This window comes from Periplaneta americana, chromosome 10, assembly GCF_040183065.1.
Source record: "Periplaneta americana isolate PAMFEO1 chromosome 10, P.americana_PAMFEO1_priV1, whole genome shotgun sequence".
Classification (NCBI taxonomy): Eukaryota; Metazoa; Arthropoda; class Insecta; order Blattodea; family Blattidae; genus Periplaneta; species Periplaneta americana.
In genome coordinates, this window is record NC_091126.1 from 11,521,075 (window position 1) to 11,547,599 (window position 26,525).

At 37.1% G+C, this 26,525-nt stretch overlaps 1 protein-coding gene across 2 annotated transcripts in view; it reads left to right on the forward strand.

Annotated features, from left to right (window-relative positions):
* UQCR-C1 (Ubiquinol-cytochrome c reductase core protein 1) overlaps nt 1–26,318 on the forward strand; it is a 58,681-nt gene extending 32,363 nt beyond the window's left edge. For both annotated transcript variants that reach the window (XM_069836847.1, XM_069836848.1), the window contains exons 5-9: nt 10,744–10,928; nt 12,750–13,033; nt 13,517–13,720; nt 21,763–21,909; nt 25,281–26,318. In XM_069836847.1, the coding sequence (XP_069692948.1) occupies nt 10,744–10,928; nt 12,750–13,033; nt 13,517–13,720; nt 21,763–21,903 (814 nt within the window). In that variant the 3' untranslated portion in view covers nt 21,904–21,909; nt 25,281–26,318. The remainder of the gene's footprint in view (nt 1–10,743; nt 10,929–12,749; nt 13,034–13,516; nt 13,721–21,762; nt 21,910–25,280) is intronic.
* The last annotated feature ends 207 nt before the right edge of the window (nt 26,319–26,525 follow it).

Below are 26,525 nucleotides of genomic sequence, written 5' to 3' on the forward strand. Positions count from 1 at the left end.
GTAACCAATGTGAGAAAAAAGTACACAATTTAATATAATATATTTTTCCAGTTTTGTTATTCATTTTTGCCCATTTCAGAATATTCACCCGTATAACATTTTTTTTTTTTACCTTCTCCCATTTTACACAATATAATTTGGCATGGAATGAAAACCTGGAATATTATGGATGGTTTTAATGGGCACTGTGCTGTATACCTTATTGTTACTGAGGAAGTGAAGTCTGTCATCCCAGTGATATTGGACTGTTTTGACACAGTGCTCTATCACAGCCAGACATTGCATGGGGATAATCATGTATCAGTGTTCACCAAAAAATTTGAATTAATCCACAGTACATATATGAGGGGCAGTCAAATGAAAATGGGTCAGATGCAAAAAGTATTTCCAAAACTGTTTATACATTTATCCCACTGCGAGACAAGACGATCAACCCCATTCTTGAAAAAGCTTGTGGGCTGTCTACCGAACCAGTTCTTTACCCAGTCACACATGTCTTCGTCCGATGCAAAACGAAATCCACGAATATCTTTCTTCAACTCTACAAAAATGTGAAAATCGCATGGGGAGAGATCTGGGCTGTAGGGGAGCTGTTGAAGTATTTCTCAACCAAATCTCTGAATCGTATTCCTCACAGAGTTGGCAGTATGTGGGCGGGTATTATCATGAAGAAGGATAAAGCTGTTCGATAGCATTCCAGTGCGTTTTGACTTAATGGCGCATCTCAGTTTCTGTAAAGTTTCTTCATAACCCTGTGCATTGATTGTGGCCCCATGCTCGAGAAATTCAACAAGCAGAGGACCCGTAGAATCGAAGAAGAATGTCGACATGACTTTACCGGAACTTGTGTGTATTGCTTTGAACCTTTCCAGTGAGGCAGAATCCATGTGTTTCCATGTCGTTTGCTCTCTGGTTCAAAATGGTGATACCACAATTCGTCCCCAGTGACAATATGGGACAGAAATGCATATTCTTCCTTGTGGTATTGTTGCAAGTGACCCAGTGAAACAGCCTTTCTATTTGTTTTTTGTTCCTCCGTCAACTGATTTGGAACCCATTGCACACAGATTTTTCGTTAATGCAGGTCCTTCATCGCACCTGCTTGTTGTGTTTACCACTCCTATTGTAGGGATGATTTTTGAAGTCTGTAGCACTGCATTCCTGTGAGTGTCGTGATTAACTATTTGGTTCACCTTGCACAACACTCCGTTCCAACGAAGTAAGTGCATTTAATACTCCTCCATCCCCTGAGACTTCTGCAATATCCTCAGAACAATATCACTTGTAAGTCAACGTTACTGCATCCTTTGTTGACCTGATACTATGATACTAATGAATGATGATGAAATGAGTCCAAGGGCCCAGCACTGAAAATTTTCGAGCATTTGCTTTGATTTGAGTCCCAATCTCGATTTGAACACAGGCCCACTAATTTCGTAGTTAGATTGGCTTACCACTGTTCCATAATGCTGTAATATTTAACTTCATAATGAAAATTTAATAGTGAATGTAATATACTGAAAGATCAACGAAATGTAACATGAGTTCATTCAATCTTCTTCCCAATGTTAATATGTGTTGTCCATTGAGTAGGATGTGGCAGTACATAAACACTTGGCAGATGCAGGAGATAGTAATAGTATATTTTATTTTTGTTTTATTATTGTGAAGTGTTGCTTACATTTTAAGTGTAGGAAAGTGAATACTGCAGTATGTAATTTGTATGCAATATAATACGTTTTTCCTAAATGTCTCTCTCTCGCTCTCTCTCTCTCTGTCTCTCTCTCTCCTTGCACATATGCTCGGTTTCTCAAACAGTGTATATCCATTCGGTTACTATTGATTTGTTTAAATCTTTGTCATGTTTCTAGAACATCACAACATCTAACTTATCGAACTGTAAATTATTGATTGGTTGTTCCAGTGTCACAAATGTCCGCTAGATGCCATGACAGTCCAATTTGCATGTTACGCACTTATTATTGATTATTGTTCAATTCCATAGATATAGACAGGGTAGTCTTCTTTTCCAGACACCAAATGTATGTTCAGTAGACATTCTTGTTCTAATATGGACATCATTACCTTCAGTATTAGGATTTAGAATATCATTGGAGACATGAGGTATGAACGACAAGGATAAGCACTGTCACCAAGACATATGCCATCAAATTCCTCAGCTTCAAATGTAGCTCTATTATGGAACTATTGAAAATTTTGCTATTATGAACAGATCCAAGGAATCGTACAACATATCTTCAACTTCCAAGAATTGATCACAGAAAACTTGAACCTTAAAAGAAATTAATCCTTTCCTGTTTCAATAAAGTTCACCTATATTTTAGCTTGGTGACTAAATAGGAGGAATTTGACTTCCATCAACACAATACATTAGCAGTGATTCTCAAACGGGGGTCCTCGACCCTCTGGGGAGGGGCCAAAGAGCAGTTAATGGGGGCTGCAAACAAAATAATAATAGTAATAATAATTTATTTCAATCATTGAATAAATTATAGTTGTATGTTTCGTAATAGTAGAGGTATAGAACATTAATTAGACCCTTTCGTGCATTTGACCACAAGTTACACAATGATTAACTCCTTTTTGACAGACCTGTAAGTTAGCAGATGACTTGTTGAACTGATAGAACTATCTCCGAGAAACGCGAAAACCTCGGTTATCCATTCGATAGCATTATAGGGTTGATATCTCATGTTTGAGAAACTGTTGTATTGACCAAAGATATTATTGATGTAAATTGCAAGATGTTTTAAATTTTGCCTGTGTATGTGGGGTAAAATATAGTAAAAACAAAGCAACCAAAAAATATGTTGTGAATTGCGAGACTGTAAAAGCGGGTTGAAATATGAATATATATGTGTCTAAATCTGCTGACAGTGGTTGTTGTATGAATATTGACATAAAATGAAATCAGATTATGTTCCTGCTTTACTTACATATCTCTGAATTAAAAATGAGTCAGTGCAGTGTGGTGATACAGAATCAGCATAATATGAACAGAGGATTTGTTAGGTCGGCCCTTAAAAAGATGGAAGGAGACCGTAACAGGCCACTATGCCTACTACTTGAATGGCTGATGATGATGATGATGTGATGATGATAATGATAATTTTTCTTTTGTAAGCATGGTGGCTTGCTGCGACTTCTCATGTCCTCTCATTACAATCTTTTGTCCTTACAGTGCACGGATTTTTATCAAGTTGCAAATTGAGCACATAATTTGAAGAATTGCAGTAGAGCTATAGTGGCGTAGGCAGGGAGGGATTTCAAGACATACAGTAAAACCTCGATAAGACGCGCCCGCTTATTACACTATCCCGTGTAATACTCTTTTTTTTGTCCGGTCCCTGAACATTTCATATATAACGCCTTTATAAAATACCCCGTTTGTTTCGCCCAAGTCCCGCATAATACGCCATTTTTGTGGAATATTTTCGATGTAATTTTCAGCAATCTACTGTAACAGCAATGAATCACTTTGGCCATTGAACTTACTGGTGCCATTAACCTGAAAAGTATTGCATTCGACCCTTTACCTGCGCATTTAAACCTTCATACTATACAATACCCACCCTCTTGCTAACCCTCTCTTTCTCAAGCAACATTCCTTACTCGACCGTAATAAAATTCTGGAAATTTTTGCTGGTCAGTTTATCTTTTAGTGCATTGAAGTGTCTGTGTGATTACAATGAGTGTTAAACGAAAAGCACTTTTTGTGTCTGAAAAATTCGAAATCTTACGAAAGTGCGATGAAAACAGTACTCTTAATCAGAAACAACTGTCTGATTCATTAGGAATCCCATCATCGACATTAATAACTATAATAAAAAATCGCGACTCAATCACTGCAACTGCGATGTCGGGAGAGCATAAGCACAAGAGAGTGAAGTGTGGTAAACATGAGGACTTGGAGAACACGCACACGGCAAAAAACTGTAAAGGACTCTTTTCGAAAGAATTAAGTACAGTACATACATTCAGTATCGTAAATGTCTTTATGCTCGACCATGCCGAAATGTAGTAATTATACACCTGGTAGCAGACCTTTAATACATGTCATTAAAGTACACCTACTCATTAAAGGTCAGGTCTTTCAGCCAATGACAGGTCAGCTTTCTACCGTTATAAAACCGCAAGTATCGATTATTCTCGGATATGCAATCGAAAGAGACTTAGCGAAAAGTCACGGAGGCTGGAAATCCAATACTGTCGCAGAAGGTTATGTTCTGTTACTATAATAATTAGCGTTAATTGTAAATAATATTCAAATAAATTCAATTTGTCATCTCGTTTTTCAATGTCGAATTCAATAATCAAGGTTATAATATAATATCAAGTTTAACGGGACTACGTCAAGGTCAATGACATTATTGTTCCTCGGAAAAAATCAATACTTTCGCGTCTGCGCACATCTCACAATTCACGACCTAGAACAAGGTCACTTCCGATCTTGTCAGTTACAAATAAAATTTATACATCTGAATACCGGTAATTTCAAGTTAGAAATATGGTCGAGCATAAAAAGTCGTATGAAACTCGCCTATAATGGTAATTAAGAAGCTCGTATGAAAATTATGAAACTCGCTTGCATAATGTACTATTAACGTACAGTACAGTAATTACATAATGGAGTAATACTGTATTACCTTTCATGAATCATGTATTTCAATAAAGAAAAATGCTAATAGATACTGTATATAAGTCAAAATTAGTATACCCGCCTAATACGCAGTCCTGGTTTATACGCGGTCTCGGTTAATACGCTGTTTACACGCGGTCCCTTGAACAGTGTCTTATCGGGGTTTTACTGTATTTTCAAATTTAAAGTGTGAATGAACAATCCATCATGGTGTTGCAAGTGCGGCACTAAAAAAAATTGACTATTTCTGCCTAAAATGACCAGTATTTAGAATAACAAATCCTTTATATGTATGCTGAAAATTGTTTTAAAGTCATCAAGGTTTTTGAAAGAAGCTATGAAGCTATAGTTCTCAACACAATAGCTAGAATTATTGTCATTTATTTAGGGTCGGCATCTGTTGAGTCACTCTGCAATAACTTTTTGTGAGTGTAAAATAATTTTAAATTTCATAGTATTAAACAATAATTATGTTGTATGTAAGTTATGGACAAATTTGCAGAGCGATATTCCCAACACTTAGCCCCCTCCCTCCCAAATTGAATTCTTGTCACTGAGTAGTGAATGTTATGTTAGTAAATGAATATCCATTTCTGTGCAGATTTTCAGGTCTAATACAAAAGAAGTAGAGAATGTCTGGATTATTGAACATAAAAATATGCTGTTCTCATATTTTGTTGTGTACCAGTATGTTTTGGTTCCTGCTACGAATTGTATTATGGTATCCATTTGTTTTTCAGAGCTATGTTCTCAAAATATGCTAGCATTGTGTTATCCTCAGCTGTTTTGTTTGTAATTGAACTGTTGAATGAATTTTGAATTTTGTTAGGGAAAAATACACATTAAAAAAATTTTGAAGAACCCAGAATTTTCTTATAATGTAAGGCAATAGTATCTGAGGATGTGCACATATCCAAAGGTAGTTAATATGGCACCAGGTAATCACATTTTGCTGATTTCTTTTAAATAAGCTAAGTATGTGATTTAATGAAGTCACATTTCTTAAATTACTCTTAGTTGTGTTTGTTTTTGAAACTAAATTGTGGTGCTGATAGGTTCGTCAGAATAAGTTTAGTTCGTGATACTTTCCACAGGTCAAGTTCATGCACCAATCACAGTGCATTTTAGTGAAAAAGTGAGGTTAAAGACTGAATTTACCAAAACTGACGGGTTACCATCTAAATTTTTTTTAACTTCAAACTACATAACTGGTACGTGTTTCTTGTACATGCCACATGAATTTCATTCTGATTGGATGAATGGTGTGGCTATATTGATGAGTTCTTTGAAATTGTTTTTTTTTTTCTGTAACTCAGAACTTTGATTTTTATTGTACCTTTTCTCAAAAACTAGGCAGAGGTGTGAATATTTTTTCACACACATTAGGAGCCATATGTTACAATCTGAAGAACAAAAATCTCATATCTTCAATACCAGTATATAAAAAAATTATTTGTAATGTTGAACATTTTCAGTAAAAAGAAAAATGTTTTCAGAATATTTAACATGCAATATGAATGAGTTTTAAGACATATCAATATGACTGTCCACACCTGTGGCGTAATGGTCAGCGCGTCTGCCCGCGAAACCAGGTGGCCCGGGTTCGAACCCCGGTCGGGGCAAGTTACCTGGTTGAGGTTTTTTCCGGGGTTTTCCCTCAACCCAATACGAGCAAATACTGGGTAACTTTCGGTGCTGGACCCCAGACTCATTTCACCGGCATTATCACCTTCATTTCATTCAGATGCTAAATAACCTAGATGTTGATACAGCGTCGTAAAATAACCCAATAAAATAAATAAATAAAAAATCAATATGACTGTTCGTTACAATATAGTAAACATCTGTGCAAAATCTGAATGAAATTGGACCCGTAAGTTCTGAAAAAAAGGAGCATTGAGAATTTCAAAATGTTTTGGAGAAAAACAGTGAAGAAGATAAATGTTATTATTGGTGCTGTGTACTCTAACTTGCTTAAAAACGTGCCAGTTAAGTAGCGAGTATCATAAATGACAAATTTAATAAACTATATATATTGCAATTCAGAAAAAAAATGGCAAATTTAACTGAATTAAGAGTGAAAATATTTTTTGGTCGTTTCAGTCTTTAATCTTCCTTTAAGTTACTTATGTCTTAAAAGTCCTTAATATTACATAATTATTCGTATTAATAATAAGCATGTACAGTCTCAGAAAAAAGTTTTGTCGCACAGATACTAGTTTTCTTTTGTTGCATGTCTGATCATGCACACTGTCTCCTTTCTGGGCCTTGTAAAGTATCTGTGTGACAAAAACCTTTTTCTTTCTAAGACTGTACTAAATTATGACTGCCTCCTTGATGTAGTGGTTAGCTTGCCTGACTATGAACTACAGTCGCGCTCAAACCTCCTGACGTTTCACGAGCGCCAGTAACATGCGAGCGCGATGTTGTCACAATTACTCTCTCCGTCTCTGTCTCTCAGCGGCAGTAGTTTTAAAACTGTGGAGCACGACCCTTTACCTGAGATTGGTTTGATAGGGAGATCCAGAAGGCTTCTTAATAATAATAATAATAATAATAATAATAATAATAATAATAATAAGTATTATCAAATTCCATCGGATGAGATTAAAAGTCACAAAATATAGAAACATTTGTTGAGTCAGACGTAAATCATCATACTCGCTGAGTTTATATCAGTTTTTGTAATAGTTTTACTTTTATTAGGGTTAATAAAGTTATCGAATAACACAAAGGCGCAGTGTGATAAAATAAATTGAATGATAGGCTTAATTTGAGACAGCGCCATCATATTATATTGAAAGAGATGGAGCATGCTCTCCACTCCGCGGTTTCTCTCTCCCCCTTAAGATTTTTCTTTCTTCTTTCCCCAGCAACTTTTTACTCAAATACAGGGAGAGTTTTCTTCAGGGAGAAGCGAAGTGTAAATCATGTATTTCAATAAAGAAAAATGCTAATATGTCTATAATACGCAGTCTCGATTAATTCGCAGTTTACACGCGGTCCCTTGAACAGCGTATTATCGGGGTTTTACTATATTAACCCATAAAATTGGAATCACTGGGGGTAGAAATGTGATCTTTGTTTCTGTGTGTTCAGACAACATTAAAATTTCATCATATAGACATGCAGGGTCCGTACAACATACCAATTTTCCGAACAAACTTTATATTTGATTTTTAGACTTTCTAAGCAGCGAGTCTGCGTGCCCATATGTTGCAACGCAGCACTGGCGTGATTGGCTACCGTCGATAAGCGAACACACCTGCAAACGTCAGGAGGTTTGAGCGGGACTGTAGGTTCCAGGTTCGATTCCCGGCTATATCGAATAAATTATTTGAGGATATTGGGTCTGAAGCAGGGTCCATCCAGCCTCATGATCTGAAAAATTGGGGAGTCACGATAGTTGGCAAACTTCAGTTAAAGGAAAGTTGATTAAGAACATCTATGGGGACTCGCAGAATTGACCACTCAGTGTCTCTACTCTGTATTCCAGCTGGTAGTTGTGCAGGTGCTTGGCTTGCCTCTGGCCCCCTGTATGGCTGTAGCTTCATGTACTTAATAATGTCGTCACATATGTTTTCGTAGTTAAGATTGTATTGCTGTTGGGTAGTGGTGTGTGTGTGTCTAATGCCTACTCACTTCACTTGCGTGATTCGAGTTCTGCATCCTGCAGCTAGATGGCAGGACTTTGACCCATTTTCAAGTTGCACACCACTTCGGTGAGCCATGTTATGCATGATGTGTATCTGTGAAGAATTATGTCGTGTACACGGGTGAGTGTATGTGTAAGTGTTCGTGTAAGTGTAGTGTAGGAAATGGTTGAGGATGATGATGAAGGTGAGGAAGGGAGAAGGAGAAACCCGGTTCTGGCATGTAGCCTACTCATGTCAAATAGCACAAAGGGGGCTGCCAGATTTAACGTTCCCATTTGACAGACCAATGACTGTAAACAGTGACATATGCCTTCTCTTCATATGCACTGCAGAGAGATTTGGGACTTAACCCATGCATATTGGTACACAATTTAGTGATCAGAAGTTGTGTACCACCATCTCTCCTAAGTCCCAAGGTAGAAATTTTACATAAAACTTTCTGACCCCACCGTGAATCGAACCCTGGCCGGCTAGTCTGAAGGCAGACGTGCTACCACAGAGCTAACTCTGCGGACTGGGTAGTGGTGTAAATTGTGAATTTTTGTGCCGTAAATGCTAATACAAGAAACAATTTTTATTTGTACATTCTTACTCTGTTTGCTTTTCCAGAAGTGAAATTGTATATGATTATAGAATTTCAGGGTGTCCAGTTACCCTACGCTTAGATGTAGGCCTACATTGAGAATATTTTCAGCAAATACTATGAAACGGAGAAGTAGCTACTCTTGTTAATGTGTTAAGAAATCCAAACTTTTGTGCTTTCGTGTTAAGAATTATTCTGTTGTATTTGTGGGTGAAATGTGTATTGTTGCTGGTATGTTTTCTGTTTGAGCAACCTGTTACATAGGTTAAAAATGACACATTATTTCATATCACTATGTTTTATTGAAATTCTGTAACTTTATCAACACTATTTTGTGGTTTAGTTCTCGACATTTCATTACTGAGATATCTGAATGTATCAATCTGTACTGTTAATTCTGTCTGGAATACCAGGAAATGCCGGGGAATTCTGGGAAAACTGCTGGAATTTTATTACTTCTTACATCTAATAATAATAATAATAATAATAATAATGATTCAGACACTTTGGTAGATAATAATGCATACACTTGTCAATACTGTAACTTGAAGCAGTGAAGATAATGTTTGCTGCATTTTAACCCACAGAGCACAGAATATGATAGACATGAGCATAGATGCAGACCTACCAGGCAAACAATAAGTTTAAGCTGGCTACTATCCAATGAGGAAGGTGTATTACATTATATTAGACTGCTTTGACTAATAAAAATATTAGTTTTGTAGGTACAAATAAAGGCTGGAGGGAAAAAGACCTTTATGGAGGCCGAGACGTAGATGGGAAGATAATATTAAAATGGATTTGAGGGAGGTGGGATATGATGATAGAGAATGGATTAATCTAGCTCAGGATAGGGACCAGTGGCGGGCTTATATGAGGGCAGCAATGAACCTCCGGGTTCCTTAAAAGCCAGTAAGTAAGGTACAAATAAATATGGTGGAGCACACATTCACCAGCGTCAGTTCTTAACTGTTCTATTGCTTTATTCTTGTTTCACAGCTTGACTTCCTTCTCTATGCGTTGTGACGCGTTGTTTTAAAAATATATTAAGTCTAATGAAACAAAAAATATTTTAATCTAATAATTATTTAATAATTGTGCATAAATTATTAATACTAAATTTAAAAAATAAATACAGTTTTACAAATTATTTAATGGACAACTACTTTATTTCCAGCTTCATTTTATAAGATGTAATGTCAATGAGGAAAAATGACTTTGTGTCTGGAAAACAGGGAAGTGTCAGAGAATCTTAAAAATAAATTTGGTTGGACATCCGGAATTTCCTTTTCAAGCACAAAGTGAAGAAAAAATTTAAGTTACATTGCATGGATTTAGAATGATGGTCTGATCCGGAGCTGCTCTCAAGCATGGGTTCGATTCCCGGTTGGGTTTTTTTTTTCCGAGGTTTTTCTCAGCTATGGCGAATCCTCGGCCTCATATCGCCAAGTACCATCTGCTAAATAACTGAGTAGTTGATACATCACCGTTAAATAACCATCTAAAAAAAGTATAATGACTGTAGCTTATAAAAGGAAAGGAATATATTATTGATTCACAGGTTCATTGCTCTGTACAAAGCAGGATTTCAAATTATACAAATTAGCATTTTGAAATATGTGCACCGTTTAATAAATTTACAAGTTTTAATGTTATGAGGTTAGTGTGTTGTGAAATATAAAATATTGGTAGCTGTTTGCTATGCCCACTCCTTCCATATTATCTATTCAGAAAGGTAATTCCACGAGGAACTGCTGGGAGCACACATTTCCCACCTTAGAAAACTGTTGACAGTTGATACTACTTGTATGTTGTACTCTAATCTTAGCGTTCATATGTTTCAGGAGTATCACAAGAAATGATCTGAAGGAATACGTAACAACTCACTACAGACCTCCACGTATTGTCCTAGCTGCAGCTGGTGGTATCAACCACAACGACCTGGTGAAAGCTGCGGAGAGAAACTTCCAGAGCTCCAAATCTGAGGCTATGGGAGAAATTCCAGTCATTCAACCCTGCAGATTTACAGGTGACTATATCTTCTTATTGTGAAGCTCACAGTTTAGATATTTAATGTTGAAAAATGAAGAATGATCATGAATTGCAAAATAACTTTCTCTCTTGAATTATCAGTTAATACAGTAATGTTTATCCTCTGGTTGATATGAACATCTATTATCAGGCAGTACATCTCACTTGAAGATATGTGTCAAAGGAAGAACAATTGTTTTTATGCATCTGAAGTCTCACTAGTGTAATATGTAGTTGGCAATGTATGCAATGGAGGGGGAAAAGAACTGGCTAGCCTACCCCATTATCTCCTGGCCTAGTTGCCTCATAAGTGGTGCCTTTTTGATATTTTGCCTTTGGACAGTTGACTGAACAACAGTATTAATGTTTCAGCATGATACATTCAATTGAAATTACTGTATTTTCTCTTTTATGATTTGTGTATATATCAAGTGAAGGAAAAACTCAGTGAGGTAGAAACAAGTAGTAAGAATAAAAATATTAGAGATTCATACAGTGCCTTTCACTGTCAAGTCACCCGTTGCAAGGCAGCCGGCGATAGCAACCAATGATAGCCCAGTTCCCGGCTTATATCTTTATTTTGTTTGAGGAAGACAACTGTCTTCCAATTAATAGCATTTATTTACTTATTTATTTTTTTTCTTTTGGACCAGGCAAGTCTAATAATAACTGACAGGAATTGGGCAGTAACTATTCCACATTTTGTTTAAACAAACTGAAACATCATTCCCAAGACTTTGTAAAACTCAATTTTAACGTTATTCTGGAAATAAAAATAAAATTCGCTTGGATGATGTTCGAATTCACTCCCCTCCACATGACTCATGCAGATCTCCAATTGATCTGAGCTACTGAGACGAGACTGAAGGCTTCACTTCAGCACAGCATGTCAGTATCCCGAAGAAGGCCCAAATTTCGATTTTACTGCACGATTTTTATCAATCTATTGTTTACAGCAAATCCACTTTCTTTGAATCTTTTCGAGTGCGTTTCAGAATGGGTTACAAGACAACACTCAAAATAGAACGCATTTCAATCTGGGAATTGGAATATTGAAATGGCCCATTACTTTTTGTGCGAGATCGTGCGTATTTGCTTGGTTTCCGCACAAAACCAATCTGCGGAAAGTCTAAAATTCCACATTCAGTATTCCCAACCTAACACACATAACAATTTCCCTCTTCTTACTGCTTAAGTGACATTGATTTTACTGCTTTAGGCTTTTAACATATTATTTTTAGAGGCGTTCAATGTAGTAATAATTATAAATAGGACACTTACCACTGCAATTTCACCTAACTTGCATTGTTAATTATTGTTTTTAAATATTTGCAAAAATTAAGTAAACTCTACAACTCCACTAAAGTTACTGCATTCGTGATGCAAGTAACATTAAGGAAGCCGTGAAAAAATCAACAATATTCCAGACTCATCATAGACTGGGGGGAAAAAAAAGACAGACGTATATCACGGCCTGCTGGAGTATAGTAAACACAGAAAACATTTTAAAGCAACAATGTTGAAGATAGATATTTTTGTTTTGCAAATTTGCCGTCATTGAACAGAAACCAAGATGGAGATTTCATTGCAACTAATTAGAAATTCCTCTTTCAGGTATGTAATAAACGATCTTCGCACAAAATAATGTACGATACACGAGCGGTATGTTTTCTTTCAATTCTCGGAAATTAAAAAAGCTCAACTACGTTTCGCTTTTTCAAACTTTTTCTCGAACATGAAAACTTCAACATACCGCTCTTGTAACGCATATTACTATTTCTGCAGTGTACATAAAATTGAAACGTGTATTTTGTTACAGGCTCTGAAATTCGAGTTCGGGATGATTCAATGCCCCTGGCGCACATTGCAATTGCTGTGGAGTCCTGTGGATGGGCGGACTCTGATAACATCCCCTTGATGGTTGCAAACACTCTCATTGGTGCATGGGACCGCTCACAGGGAGGTGGCATGAGTAATGCCTCTCACCTTGCTGCAGCTGCCACTGAGAGCAATCTGGCACACAGTTTTCAGTCTTTCAACACATGTTACAAGGACACAGGCCTTTGGGGCATATATTTCGTCTGTGAACCATTGCAGTGTGAGGTGAGTAATGCAATCTTTCATCAGTATTATTGTTTGCTCTTGTTATTCTTTATTTTGTATTTGAATGATTTCACAAACCCCCAAAGAATGTGGTTGCAGGATGTCAAATCACATGACGTCGGTGGCCAATTCTGGTCGATATTATATGAGATTGTTTTGTATTTATTTTCATTTCATGGTATTCATACATTGCTTCACTGCTAGAATATGGAAGATGTCAAAAAAAAATTAATAGTACTACAAAGTCTTAATTATAGTCAGTCTAGTTGAAATACATACAGAAGACTTTTACAATATCCCGAAAGGTTTTAAAATATACTAACTAGTACAACACAAGGAGTTAGTTTCGATACTTAATATAAGACAGAAATATTCATTCAATGTTGTTGAATGTCATAAATTCATCTACAGAATAAAAGACGTGAGAAATTACTCATCTACCATTGAAACTCATTACAAAAATATATATATTATTTTTTCTAGGACATGCTGTTCAATATCCAGAGTGAATGGATGCGGTTATGCTCGACAGTAACTGAGACGGAGGTTGACAGAGCGAAGAAACTCCTGAAGACCAGCATGTTGCTCCAGTTAGATGGCACGACACCAATTTGTGAAGACATTGGTCGTCAGCTGTTGTGCTACAATCGCAGAGTACCTCTTCACGAGATGGAAGCCAGAATTGATGTAAGAATAGTTGGCACTAAGAATACAGAGAAATGTTTTGATGCTTGTTGGTGACTATTGACTAGGTAGGAAATATTAGGAATATTCTGAAACAATTTCCTGGTTCCGTATGAATTGGAGCATGCAAATAAGGGTTTAAAGGACCTAATTACAGAAGGGTGTAAGACACTGAAGCGTGGCGTTGAACAGTTGAAAGATTTTAAACAGTGCTCTCAATCACATCTTGTGATGTAAAGTATTTTCTTTAAAGAACATTATAAATAGTAGTGTTTCGCAAATTTGCGAAGTGTATTGTGTTGATTTTTTTAAATACAGTAGCGTGCAAATTAATCCAAACAACGTAATTACTTATGCAAAAACACTCAAATGGGATAAAAAAAGGATCTAAGACATACCTCAGTAATCTATGTGGCCTCCCTTGTTCCTAATAACAGCTCTGAGACGATTTGGCATGGATCCCACTAATTTCCCACAAATATTCTTCATTTCTTCATTGCGAAACCATACACCAATGAGGGCAGAAATCATCTTCTCCTTTGTAGAACAATCCATTTTTTGCATTCTTCTTTTGCAAATTGACCACAAGTTCTCAATGGGGTTGATGTCGGGTGAGTTGCCTGGCCAGGGGAGTACCTGAATATTCTTCTTGTTGAAGAATTCTGTAGTTTTTCGAGACGTATGGCATGGTGCCAGGTCTTGTTGGAACACACCTCTGCCATCCGGAAATGATTTTTGCAGCTGGGGTACGATTCTGGTTTCCAACAAGTGAATATATTTGCCAGAATTCATCATTCCCTTGATAGGTATTAATGCTCCAGGCCCTTCATGTGTAAAACAATCCCAAAACATTACTTTAGGGGGGTATTTGGGTGCTTGTTGGAGATGAGCTGCTGTTACTTTTTCGGATCCTTTCCATACGTAAGAAACACGGTGGCCGTGGACCTCGAAATGAGACTCATCGGAAAAAAGTACATTCTTCCAGTCATTCACTGTCCAGTGTTGATGTAATTTTGCCCACATTAAGCGTTTTTTGCACATAACAGGGGTTAGCAGTTGTTTCTTAATAGGCTTACGAGCCCTTCGTCCAGCTTCCAAAAGCCTACACCGCACTGTTGTGACGTGAATATTCGCCCCAGTGGTAGCCATTAACTCGCGAGTTAAGTCGACAGCAGTTAGTCTAGGATTTAATTTACTTTTCCTGACAATTAAACGATCATCTGCAGGTGAAGTCTTCCTTTTCCGGCCACAGTTTCCTTTTTTCTGGGGTGTGATGGATCCAGTCTCCCTGTATCGTTTTATGATCGAATTAACAGTAGCCAAACCGATGTGACATTCTGCAGCAATTTGCCTCTGTGTCATAGAAGAATGCTCTGCTAATGTTATAATTTTAGACCGTTTTCGTGGAGTTGTATCCATTTGTGAAGACGACAGAATGTACACAGGATTGCAGTATTAAGTCTTCAACACAATTGAAATGCTTGTAAGTACAAAACGACAGGCAAAATTTCACATATTATAAAAAAAAATAATGACAGACCTTCAACAATGGAATTACACGTATTACAGATGTCAATTAAAGCGGTATGAGCAGCTGTGAGGCCAACAATGACAGAAAATGTAAAAATATGTCGTGTTCGGATTAATTTGCACAATACTGTACTAGTAATTACACAGGGTGGAAGTGAAATAGCTTTGCAGATTTTCAGAACAAATAGTTCATGTTGTATGTGACAAAAAAACTATGTCATATTGGTGGAAAGTTCATAGTTTTTTTTTTTTTTTTCAGAATTTTTTTTCCCCAAATGTTTAACAATCTCTTATTCGGTAACTATTGCGAGTAGAATCGTGATTTTTGTCCATATCGATAGGAAAACTAATACAGAACAATTTATCCCTCTGGTGTATTTCAATAGTGTGGACGGTTTTCGTGTAAATTTAATTTTAAAAACTTCTAAATTCAAGCCATTCCACAGTGCAATTTGGTTGCAACACAGCGCCAGAGAACAGCTCATCTAGCGAGACACACAGAGTTCATTGACCTCTTACATCTGTAACACGAGAAGAGAGTGTTAGTGGGGATGTTGCCGGACTGCTGAAACTTCAAACTTAATTTTCTAATTAACCGTGCATTTAATTGCAAAATGTAATATAGGTTTTGTATTCATTTCAGTACCCTACCATCCCTTTCAGTCCGCAAGGTTATTTCACTTTCACGCTGTATATCTAAAATACTTTATGTGCCTTTCCTGAGTCATTTATCTATTTCTTACATAATTCGTCCATTCATTTTCATTGCATAATTACTTTCTTTCGGTTTCTTCTCAACAGGATAATATTTTATTCTCCTTCCCCATGCATATCTTCTGTTTTGGTAAATCTGCCATCTTCAGTAAGACCAACTGGGTAGTGTCATAATCGATTATTTCAATTGTAGCCATTGTACAGACTCAGAAACAAAATTTGGCCCACCTGAATTTTTCAAGTTTCAGTTATAACGTTGTACGTATGCTCAGTAAACACTCGGCATGCGCAGTTTGTTGTAACTGAAACTTGGAAAATTCAGGAGGCCCAAATTTTGTTTATGGGTCAAAAGACATTTATTGGCTTTTTATGTTCATTTTGGTGTTACCATTAGCCCTTTATTTGAAGTCTTTGAACATGAAATTAAATGGACACATGAAAGACTCGTGATACCGGGTCTCCATCTACATCACAAAGACAATGAGCAGACACTCATCCTGCTGTAAGGGATTCAAACACACGACCATGGCTTCTGTTTATTACCAAGCATCTAGTAGGAAACTCAGCATAACAGTAATTAGAGTAAAACTGCTAATCCTTCTTCTTCTTCTTCTTCGGTTCTACAGCCGGGTTCCAGCCTTGACCCCCCCCCCCCAACGACGCTTTTCCATGTCCTTCGATCTAACACCTTTGTTTTCCATCCTCTAACACCTGCTGCTATTATATCCTTCTCCACTTCATCCAGCCATCTTAGCTGAGGTCTCCCTACTTTTCTGGTGCCAAACAGTATAGTGAGAGTATAACGACAGAATGTTCCATGTTCCTAGTCGTAAACATTTATCCTTGCAGGGTCGTCTATAATTAATCCGTCCGGCTTCCATTCGTTGAGGTTTCATAACATTTAAGTTTTTACAGGGTGGGGTGTCAGCCCCACGCCCAACCCCCAACCTGGAGGACCAGGTCCCATATTTATAACCCCTGGGACAGGGTGACCTGGCTATACCCCCAGGCACTGGGTACCCATTTTAGTTGCCTTCTACGACATGCATGGGCTACAGTGAGGCTATTCTTCAATCCCGGCCATCACACAGGATACTGCTAATCCTAACATGTCAAAAAAGAGAGAGAAGAGAAACGGAAGGGGGGGGGATGAGTATTTAAACTGTAACTCTATTAATTTAATGCTGCGATATGTAGAAACTCAAAATGTATAATATACAATATAACTTGAATTTAATTTAAATGGGCTATGACAGCGACCTGAATTGTACTTCCCGATCATAATATTCTATCAGTCCAGTAGTTTAATGTTCTTGATGAACTGAATCAAACTACAGATTGAGACAGTTGGTAACTCATCAAGCTTTGGAAAGTGTGTTCCAAAGACGAGAGCTCTTTGATGAGCAAGAGCATTGCAATCACATAACAGATGAACTACAGACTCATCTCCCTGTAAACAACGAATACAAGCTGGATTAATGTTTTGTTCCATTCTTTGCAGGTTCTTTTTGAGGGTACAATGTCCTGTAAAGAATTAAACTGCCCAGAAGAGCTGTCTCTTGCTCAGTTTTAACAAGTCACTTGACCTGCTTTTATCAAAATCTCTTATGAGGGCCTTGCAGTTCTGCAGCCCTCACTTGAGTTCCAGTACTTTTTGTGTTTCTTAAGAGCCCAGTCTCTGATAACCTGCTTAACTGGTCTGGAAGATAGTCTCAGCATAGTCTCAAGTCCTATGAATGGTATCTCGATCTCCTCCTTGGCAGCCTCATCTGCTCTCTCATTACCTTGAATCCATACGTGTTCTGGCACCCATTTCAATTGAACTCTTTTGTGTTCAGCCAGTAACATCAGGAACGTGCAGCATTCAGAGACCAGGCCTTAAGTGCCACTTGACTATCTAAAAGTATATAAACATGTCTACGATTGTAGCCCTTCTTAATACTTTGCCTGACACTAGCTCAGATAGCGAAAATCTCAGCCTGAAACACTGGCATACTGACCCAAGCTGAAAGACACCTTGGTGCCATTTCTGGACAATCCGTCACCAGTTCCTAACTTGGTTTTGGAACCATCAATATACCAGACTCACCCCTTGTTTTCCTCAGGCATAACCTGCCTCTCCCATTCACAGTAAGTGACAGTGATTTTTTTTTGTCAGACGAAACCCTTGATTCTAAAATATCAGTTCTTATATTATCTGATAAACATCTTTATTCCAAGGAAGTTTGAGGTGATCCAAGTGTTCAATGTTGAATACAGTTGTTTGGCAGCAATTACAGTACAACTTACTTGATCACTAGTGAATGAATTAGGCCTCGAAACTGAACACGTGGAGAGTGAAGGGTGGGGAAGGGAATAATGCATGGTTTTCTTGCTTGTATTCCTGTCCCGTGCTTAATCCGAACAGGTCCGTCACAATTAGTTCGGATTAGCGGGGTTGTACTGTATTTTGATTATGTTCGAATTCACACTTATGCCCATGTGCACCATTCTCGATTAAAATTTGACCATGGTTAAGTCGGCACTTGATCTTCAATGCCAATTTGCAGAGTATCAATCTCGATCAAAGTTAAACAAGCGAGTTGATGATGATCAAATTTGATCACGGGTGTGGGACCAATTATCTTGAATAGAACATGGTCAAGTCTAGAAAATCAAAATGGCGGCACGATTTGACGTACTTGATGGAATTGAAGATGAAATGATGTATCTTGAACACGCAAATCACTGCGGAAATAACAGAATTGGTGTTATTGTAGAAAGAGTAAGTTTGTAGATGAATAATAAAAATGTTCTTTTTTCTCAAAATAGGCTTATGTTTTATATGTTTCTGCTTTGGAAGATCGGGACTTTACTTGAGGACAAAATATTATTTAGGCCTAACTGTCCAATTTTGTTAACATAATAAAGTAGTTATTCTACGTGGTACAGTCATTAAGTTCTAATACTGAGCGCATAGTGGCGTTGTGGTGCACTGTAGCGCATAAGTGGCGCCATGGTATGATACCTTGTCAGTTAGTCTCTCGACCCAACAAGAGACAGTTGAGTGCATGCACTGTAAGCAGAACTACGGTCTTTGTTGTGACGGTGATTTGAATGCGCGCGTCGGAACTCGAGTATGTTGCAGTTTGAGCAACGGGCAAACGTCACGTTCTGTCAGAAATTAGGCGAAACTGCTATAACCGATCATAACTGGAGATGAAACATGGTGTTTCCTTTACGATCCTGAAGCGACAATCCGCCACCTGGAAAACGCCATTATTTCCACGACAGAAAAATCCGCAACAAGACAGGTCAAAAGGCAAGGTGATGCTTTAACAGTTTTTTTTATTCAAATGGAATTGTTCACATAGAATTCATCCCACAAGGTGCAACTGTAGACAAGATCCTCTACAAAGAGATTCTTGGCCGTTTAAGCAATTCAATTCGTCGTAAGCGTCCTGAGCTTTGGCATAGGAAGAATTGGCTGTTCCTACACAACAACGCCCCTGCACATCGCTCCATCCTTGTCCAAGAGGAACTTGCAAGGCAACAGGTTGCTGTTTTGCCACACCCTCTGTACTCACCTGATCTCGCACCATGCGATTTTTTTCTTTCCCCTCATGAAATCAATCCTACGAGGGCGTAATTTTTATGCGGCCGAAAAGGTCATGACTACCACAAGAGAAGCCGTACGGCATCTTCCTGCCAACATCTTTCAGCAGTGCTTCCAGCAGCTACACCAACGTTGGCAGACGTGCATAGCGGCCAACGGCGACTATATTGAGGGAGGATGTCGATCTGTTTAGGTGTACGCCGTATCACGCGGCATCTTCTGAGACATCCAGATTCTTGTGGGTGCCTACCCTTCAGGCGTCAGTGTCAGAACTTAATGACTGTACCACGTATGCCGGTAATAATATAGTAAAACTAAATGACCATTTTGTAGAATGCGAGATTATCACTTATTAGCTATAGATTTGCTGTTTGAAAGTATTAGGACCTACATGACGTTTTGGACAATTAGGCTATTTACGCTTGAATTAAGAGAAATTACACGGATACCTTCCTTTCTCTCTTACTCCAAAATTCCAACCTTGTGAACACAAAATAAATTGGCACTAAAAACTTCCTTTTCGTATGCATGATGATGCATATTCGACATACACAGACAAATTACTTTTTTTTATTATTTTAAAATAATTGTTAGCGAGATATCCGTATACTGAAATTTTCCCAAATAAATTATTGGCACTGAAATGTATCTTTTCGTAAGCAAGATGATGAGCATTCGACAAACACATACAAATCTGCTCTTTTTACTAGCCTATTTCAAGATAATTGTCAGTGAGGTATCCGTATACTGAAATTTTCCCAATTATTATCAATAATATGAAATAACCACTGTATAAATTACGTTACAAATTATGTGGAATTATGTAAACACATATAACTCATGTTGAATTGTGAGGTTAAATCCAACCAGGTAGCCTGCTTTTCTCTTAGAGAACTTCCATCAGTACTTTTATTCCCTAATATGGATGCAGAATTACAGACGAGTTCTAAAAGAATTCCCACTTCGAACTGTGAGAAGTTGGGTGCTCTTTTCTTTTTTTCTTCCATGATTATTGAAACTTGTTATTTGAAAACTGCGAGGATGTTTGAAACAGTCCGACAAACAAAAACGAAGCGATAATTGACAGAGTGCGTTCGTTCGCTGTTTTATACGCGATAACCTAGCACTCAGATGATTCTTCTCAAACGAGCGTACCATCAGCTGACGGTACTGAGTTGATCTAGGGAAAATGTCAGTGCACCACGTCTATAACTTGATCATTGTCAAGAATTAACCATGTTTCCGTGATTGCTGATAAACGGGCTAGATGATCGAGAGTGGTGCACACGGCCATTAAAGTAACAATTGTGATTGTGATTTAAGCTTCTCGAAGCATTTAGAAAGAATTTTTTCATTTCTCAAATTTTAGTTGTCTAGCTTGTACACAATAACCAAAGTTGCAGTAGAACAAACCTGTTGGACGGTTTCCATGATTACATGGCCATTTATTGTTAATTTAGTGTATTTTATCTGAAAACCTTTGCATCACACAGAAAATGCTTGTTATTTTAAAAAATTAGAAAAACTTTCCTTTCCTGAAAGATGCATAAATCTCTGAACTGATGACCATAGTGACGTTGAATGGTCATCATACTATTCATTATTATTCCGTAAAAACATCAGTTTTATTTTTTGAACTTAGAAAGGAAGCTTGAAATGTACTGAAGACCAATATTTTCACATGAGCAGTCGAGAAATGAGCTCTCAGCAACCGTACTACTTCTAGTTCTTCTTGATTAATACTGCCATTGATGATTTGGTTGCTGGGAGAGAGAAATGTTTTGTAGATATGCAACATAATCCTGTATCAAGTAAAGATTTTTACACCTTTTCTTTCTCCAAATATTCGACGTCGTTGTCTTCATCATCACCAACTGGTAAAGTCTGATGTGGGCCCAGACCTCCTCTAGCAAATTTCGCCATCTTTTCCTGACCTGGGCTACCATCTTTCAGTTCCTACAGTCCAGCTTCCCAAGGTCGTTTTTACTTCATTTCTCCATCTGAGCTTACGTTCTTCAAATAGTGAACTGAAAAATTTATTGGAATTCTTGTTATGAGTCCATTTGTAGCAATATTCGCTGTTCAGTTAATTTATTTACCTGGACAGTATTTCACTGAACTTAATATTTATTACACATATGGTTCGGAAATAAACGGCATTTTTATTTATATTTTATCTATTTATTTATTCATTTATTTTTTGCAGAAACTTACAGCAAAAGATGTGCGAGAGGTTATGACAAAATACATCTATGACCGATGCCCTGCAGTTGCAGCTGTTGGTCCAGTTGAGAATTTACCTGACTACAATCGTATCAGAGCATCCATGTATTGGTTAAGAGTGTAAATACAGGTAAATTTCAAATTTCAATAACGTTTGTAGATTATGTATTATTTAGTTATGTTATTGTTTTTGTTGCTGTTGTACGTTCTGCCTTCCAAACAAAGGAATTGAAGTTTTTCTATTCTGCCAGGTTTGACTTATGCTTCTTTCCATCGCCTGTATCACAGTAGTGTAGAGCAGTGTATTGCGTATTGGTAGTGCTGTTGTGAAATGGAAAACACTGGAACAAAAAAAATCGTGGGACTAATTTCTCTTCGTTCAACAGAAGCCTTCTATTCGAAATAATTTCGCAGTATAAACTAATTATTGAGAATAAACAAACAAACGAATCTGTGTTAAAAGCGAAAATTGAGGCTTGGCAGAAAATAGCCTGTACCTTTGTATGAACTTCTATTCTGTCAGATCACTCAGAAAAACTTCTATCCTCTCTGAATCAAACAATGGAAACAAGCGAGAATCGCAATTGTCAGCGTTTAAAAAACAGAATTCAGCCTATAGCCTACTTGGTTATAGGTTATAGTTAAACCCTAGAATATCTGGTCCTAACAGAGAGTTAACAAACAGAATATTAAAATGTGAAATGTAAAGTTGAAGAAACGCAATATTTTTAACAGCATTTTATACTTTTAACTTACAGTTAATTAACGCTATGTTAGGTGCATTTTAACCAAGGTTAAGGAAACCAGGCCTAAATCTAATAGAGCAGTAGATATCAAAACAGTGACAGCAGTAGCAGTGACGAATCTCGTGACAACAGTCAGCTCATGAATATCAGTAGTGGAAGAGTTAGAATATAAATCAGTGATCGGAAATTTACAGTATTTAGTATAATTGTATGTATGTATTTATTCACACTGCAAATGGGTATATACCTGGTGGCAGTGGTAACTAATTACACTCAATAATGACAATAATAAACACAACTAATAAAAAACAATAATTAATAATAATAATAATAACAAGGAGCATCCTAAATTAAATGAAGCGTGGTCGCTTAAAATAACATTTAAAGTATATCTAATTTGTATCTTAACCCTAAGTTCGAACTAAGACCCACGAGTGTGACAGGTTCATACCTGCACAAGTACCTTTCGGCACTTCACTTATTTCGCTGTCAACTCACTCACTGCACTGATTCTACCTGATTTCACTAAGGCTCAATTGTATAAAACTCCCTGACTAAAGATCAACTTTGATCGAAGATCGAAGAGTGAACCGAGTTCAGACACTTCTTCTATTGTATAAAACTTTTCTGCGATCAAATTATCTTGGTTCAAATGCAGTCTAAGTTCACGTGAAAAGGATTTGGCAACATCGCGTAAACAGGTGAAATACGTGATGCGCGGACAGGTTTGTTCAGTGTTGCCAATCTAGCGACTTTAACTTTTTTTCAACAACAATTTCTTTTAACTTTTATATTGCTTAAATAGGGATTTAGTGACCTTTTTAGCACCCCATAATGACAAAATTTAATCTTTCTTTGTTGATAATGAGAAATATAGTGACTTTACAACTACTTTTTGGCCACTTTCCGTACACTCTGTTGGAGACACTGGTTTTTTGTGCAATGTAAATAATGGCGAACAATAAGAAGGTTCGCTAATATGTTTTCGCGGGATATCAGCCGAGTTAAGATTTTGGAATGCTCCAAGCTTTCGACTGCTATCTCTGCAGCCATCTTCAGGGAAGTGATGTCCGAACAGAAAGTCGAAAGGTTATATAGATGTGGCTGTCTCAGGTGAAACGGGATTGGTTGGCGGATCGGCCAATCCGGGGCCGGGAATTGTCATCGCTCGTAAGCTCCGCCCCTCCCGGGATTACTGCGTGAAGTTTGGCGGGCGGCGAGCCCTGTTCCGCCGGTTGGAATCGGTTGCCGTCCTCGGTCCGTGATCTTCATGACCTTGATTGTAAGAGGGCCTGAGTTGGTCTAAGGCCGGTGTCCATGCCTGACTGAGCTGGAGTCCACTGTCTCTGTTAATATAACCTTTCGACTTTCTGTTCGGACATCACTTCCCTGAAGATGGCTGCAGAGATAGCAGTCGAAAGCTTGGAGCATTCCAAAATCTTAACTCGGCTGATATCCCGCGAAAACATATTAGCGAACCAACGCCGAGAAAGCCTCAAATCATACAAATAAGAAGGTTGACTGTTCTCCGAGTTGTCATCATGTTATGGTGTTTGATACTGCTAAACATAATAAAGCTTTATAAAACGACAATTTTCGTTTAGTAATACAGTTAATTGAAAATTTATGAATGTACCTATCATATCCATTAATAATTAATGGTTGTTATAAACATAATATAATTATAGGTTATGTTATTTGATACTGCTGAACATGATAGAGCCCTATAAAATATAAGATTGTTTGTGTATTAAGGCAAGGAATTGAAAGAAATATATATAAATGCACCTATCATATCTATTATTATTAATAATAATGGATATTTTATTTGCACAATCTGTCACTCGTATATTTCAAACAGAAAAGTAATAACTGAACTTGGATCATCTAACTTAATCGGAGAAATTTCTTCAGTCAAAGTTGACTTCAGTTTGAGACAAATTAATCTCAGATTAGACTTTATACAACACAAAATTCCAAGTTCAGCCGAAACAAGGATCAATTTAACCTCTGATCTAAGATTAAATGGTTTATACAATCGGGCCTAACACTTCTAACCATTTCACTGTTCAAATACATTGCACAGCCACTTCACTGACACTACACACTTCACTGACACAACACACTTCCTCACTGATAGAACACTTCAAATAACAAGATATCAATTACACCCTTTAACAAGTGTGTATAATATACTACCATCTATTAATAAAGTCCTTAAGCCTATTTTTAAATACATTTTTGGTTAATTAGATATGGTTTGTGCAAAGAGATGTAGGATAACACAATACTTCAGTTCTATAGTTAGCATTATGTGCATGGTTTTTGGAGGTGTCCATGGATACTTCGGCTTGTACTTTTTGATCTTGCACTGGTGAGTTACTCACTCTGATATTGTCTGCATGCCAGGCACAATGTTGCTTCTACCTGCACCATTTTGGTAGAGACTATTGAAATAGAGAGCAATGGTGAAATGATGGAGAAACTAGAGAACCCAGAGTAAAACTCTTAGGAAACTTGGTTCTGTTCGCCATAAATACGGACTACCATCACCGGGATCTGAACCCAGGTCTGCAGTCATTGTAATCCAGTGCTGTGCCAACTGCACTGTGAAGACAGCATTGTGTTGCTTTACCTCACTGTAGTTTAGAATTGAATTGTTGGGAACTTGGGAATGCAGTATTGTGCTCTTGTTACAAAATAATCGAATAAGAAAAATTCTCAAGTTTCAAATTATAAATTTATTTTGTTTCAGTGTAATTGAACTAGAAGAATGCCGTAGAATCACAAAAATTGGTCATCATGAAGACCTGAAGAACCTTATAAACCCGAAGAAAATTTTTGTTACATTCTCTTTGTTAAAGCATTTAAGGGGAGGCAGAGGTGAAATTTTCGAACAAAACTGAAGAAAAAATGAAAATTTGGTTTTTTCCATTTTTATTATCTTTATTTTGATATTCCGATGTTAGTTTTTGATTTTGTGCCCTTAAAAGTATGAAATTAAAGCCAAGATAACTGTATTACTATATTATTCCCATAATAATCTAATACTTATCATTATTTATATACCTTCTCTGAACATATAAATAAAAAGAAATATTGAAAATTTCTTACAATATGGTGAATGGAGCATTTTATATCAAATGATATAAAGTTTTATCATCATCATCATCATCATCATCATCGGCGCTACAGCCCAATTTGAGCCTCGGTCTCTCTTAGAACTCTCTTCCATGTATCTCTATCCGTGGCAACCAACCACCATCCTTTAATTCCCACTTTCTTTAAATCCTCCAACACTCCATCCATCGCAGTCTTGGTCGTCCTACACTCCTTTTTCCTTCAAATTTATTCCTCATAACTTTCTTGGGTATCTCATGATCTGCCATCCTTTGCACATGTCCTGCCCATCGCAATCTTGCTATTTTAATAACTGTAAATAAAGTTTTATAAAATTATTAATATTTACAGAACTGTTGTACTTAGAAAGTTGAAACTTGGTATGTCCATTACTAATAACATACTCAGTATCCATGATCAATTTCTAACAAATCGGATAAATTTTGTGGATTTTGAAATATTCACCTCTGCCTCCCCTTAAATGAGAACTTTGTAATTCTATTTCAGAAGTGTCATGATTGGAAACTTCGGCATCTGTACATAAAGCTAATTACTTTGCAGAATGTGTTTAATTAAATAAAGTAATAATTTAATTATTTGTTATTACTGTGAAATTACATAAAAATAATAAAACACATATTGAGAGAGTCCTGCTCACTCACAGAACAAACTATCCTGAAGTCATATAAATTAACTTAACCTCACCTTACCTAACCAACCAGATGCAACCAAACTGGTGTAGCATAATCCAATCCAATCCCATGTAACCAACTGAACTCATATTGTCCTAGTCAGACCTTATGTTAGTTGGTCAGTTACAACAATATTCAGTAGATTTTGTTTGAACATCAAATTAACAAGTACAGTAGCATGCAAATTA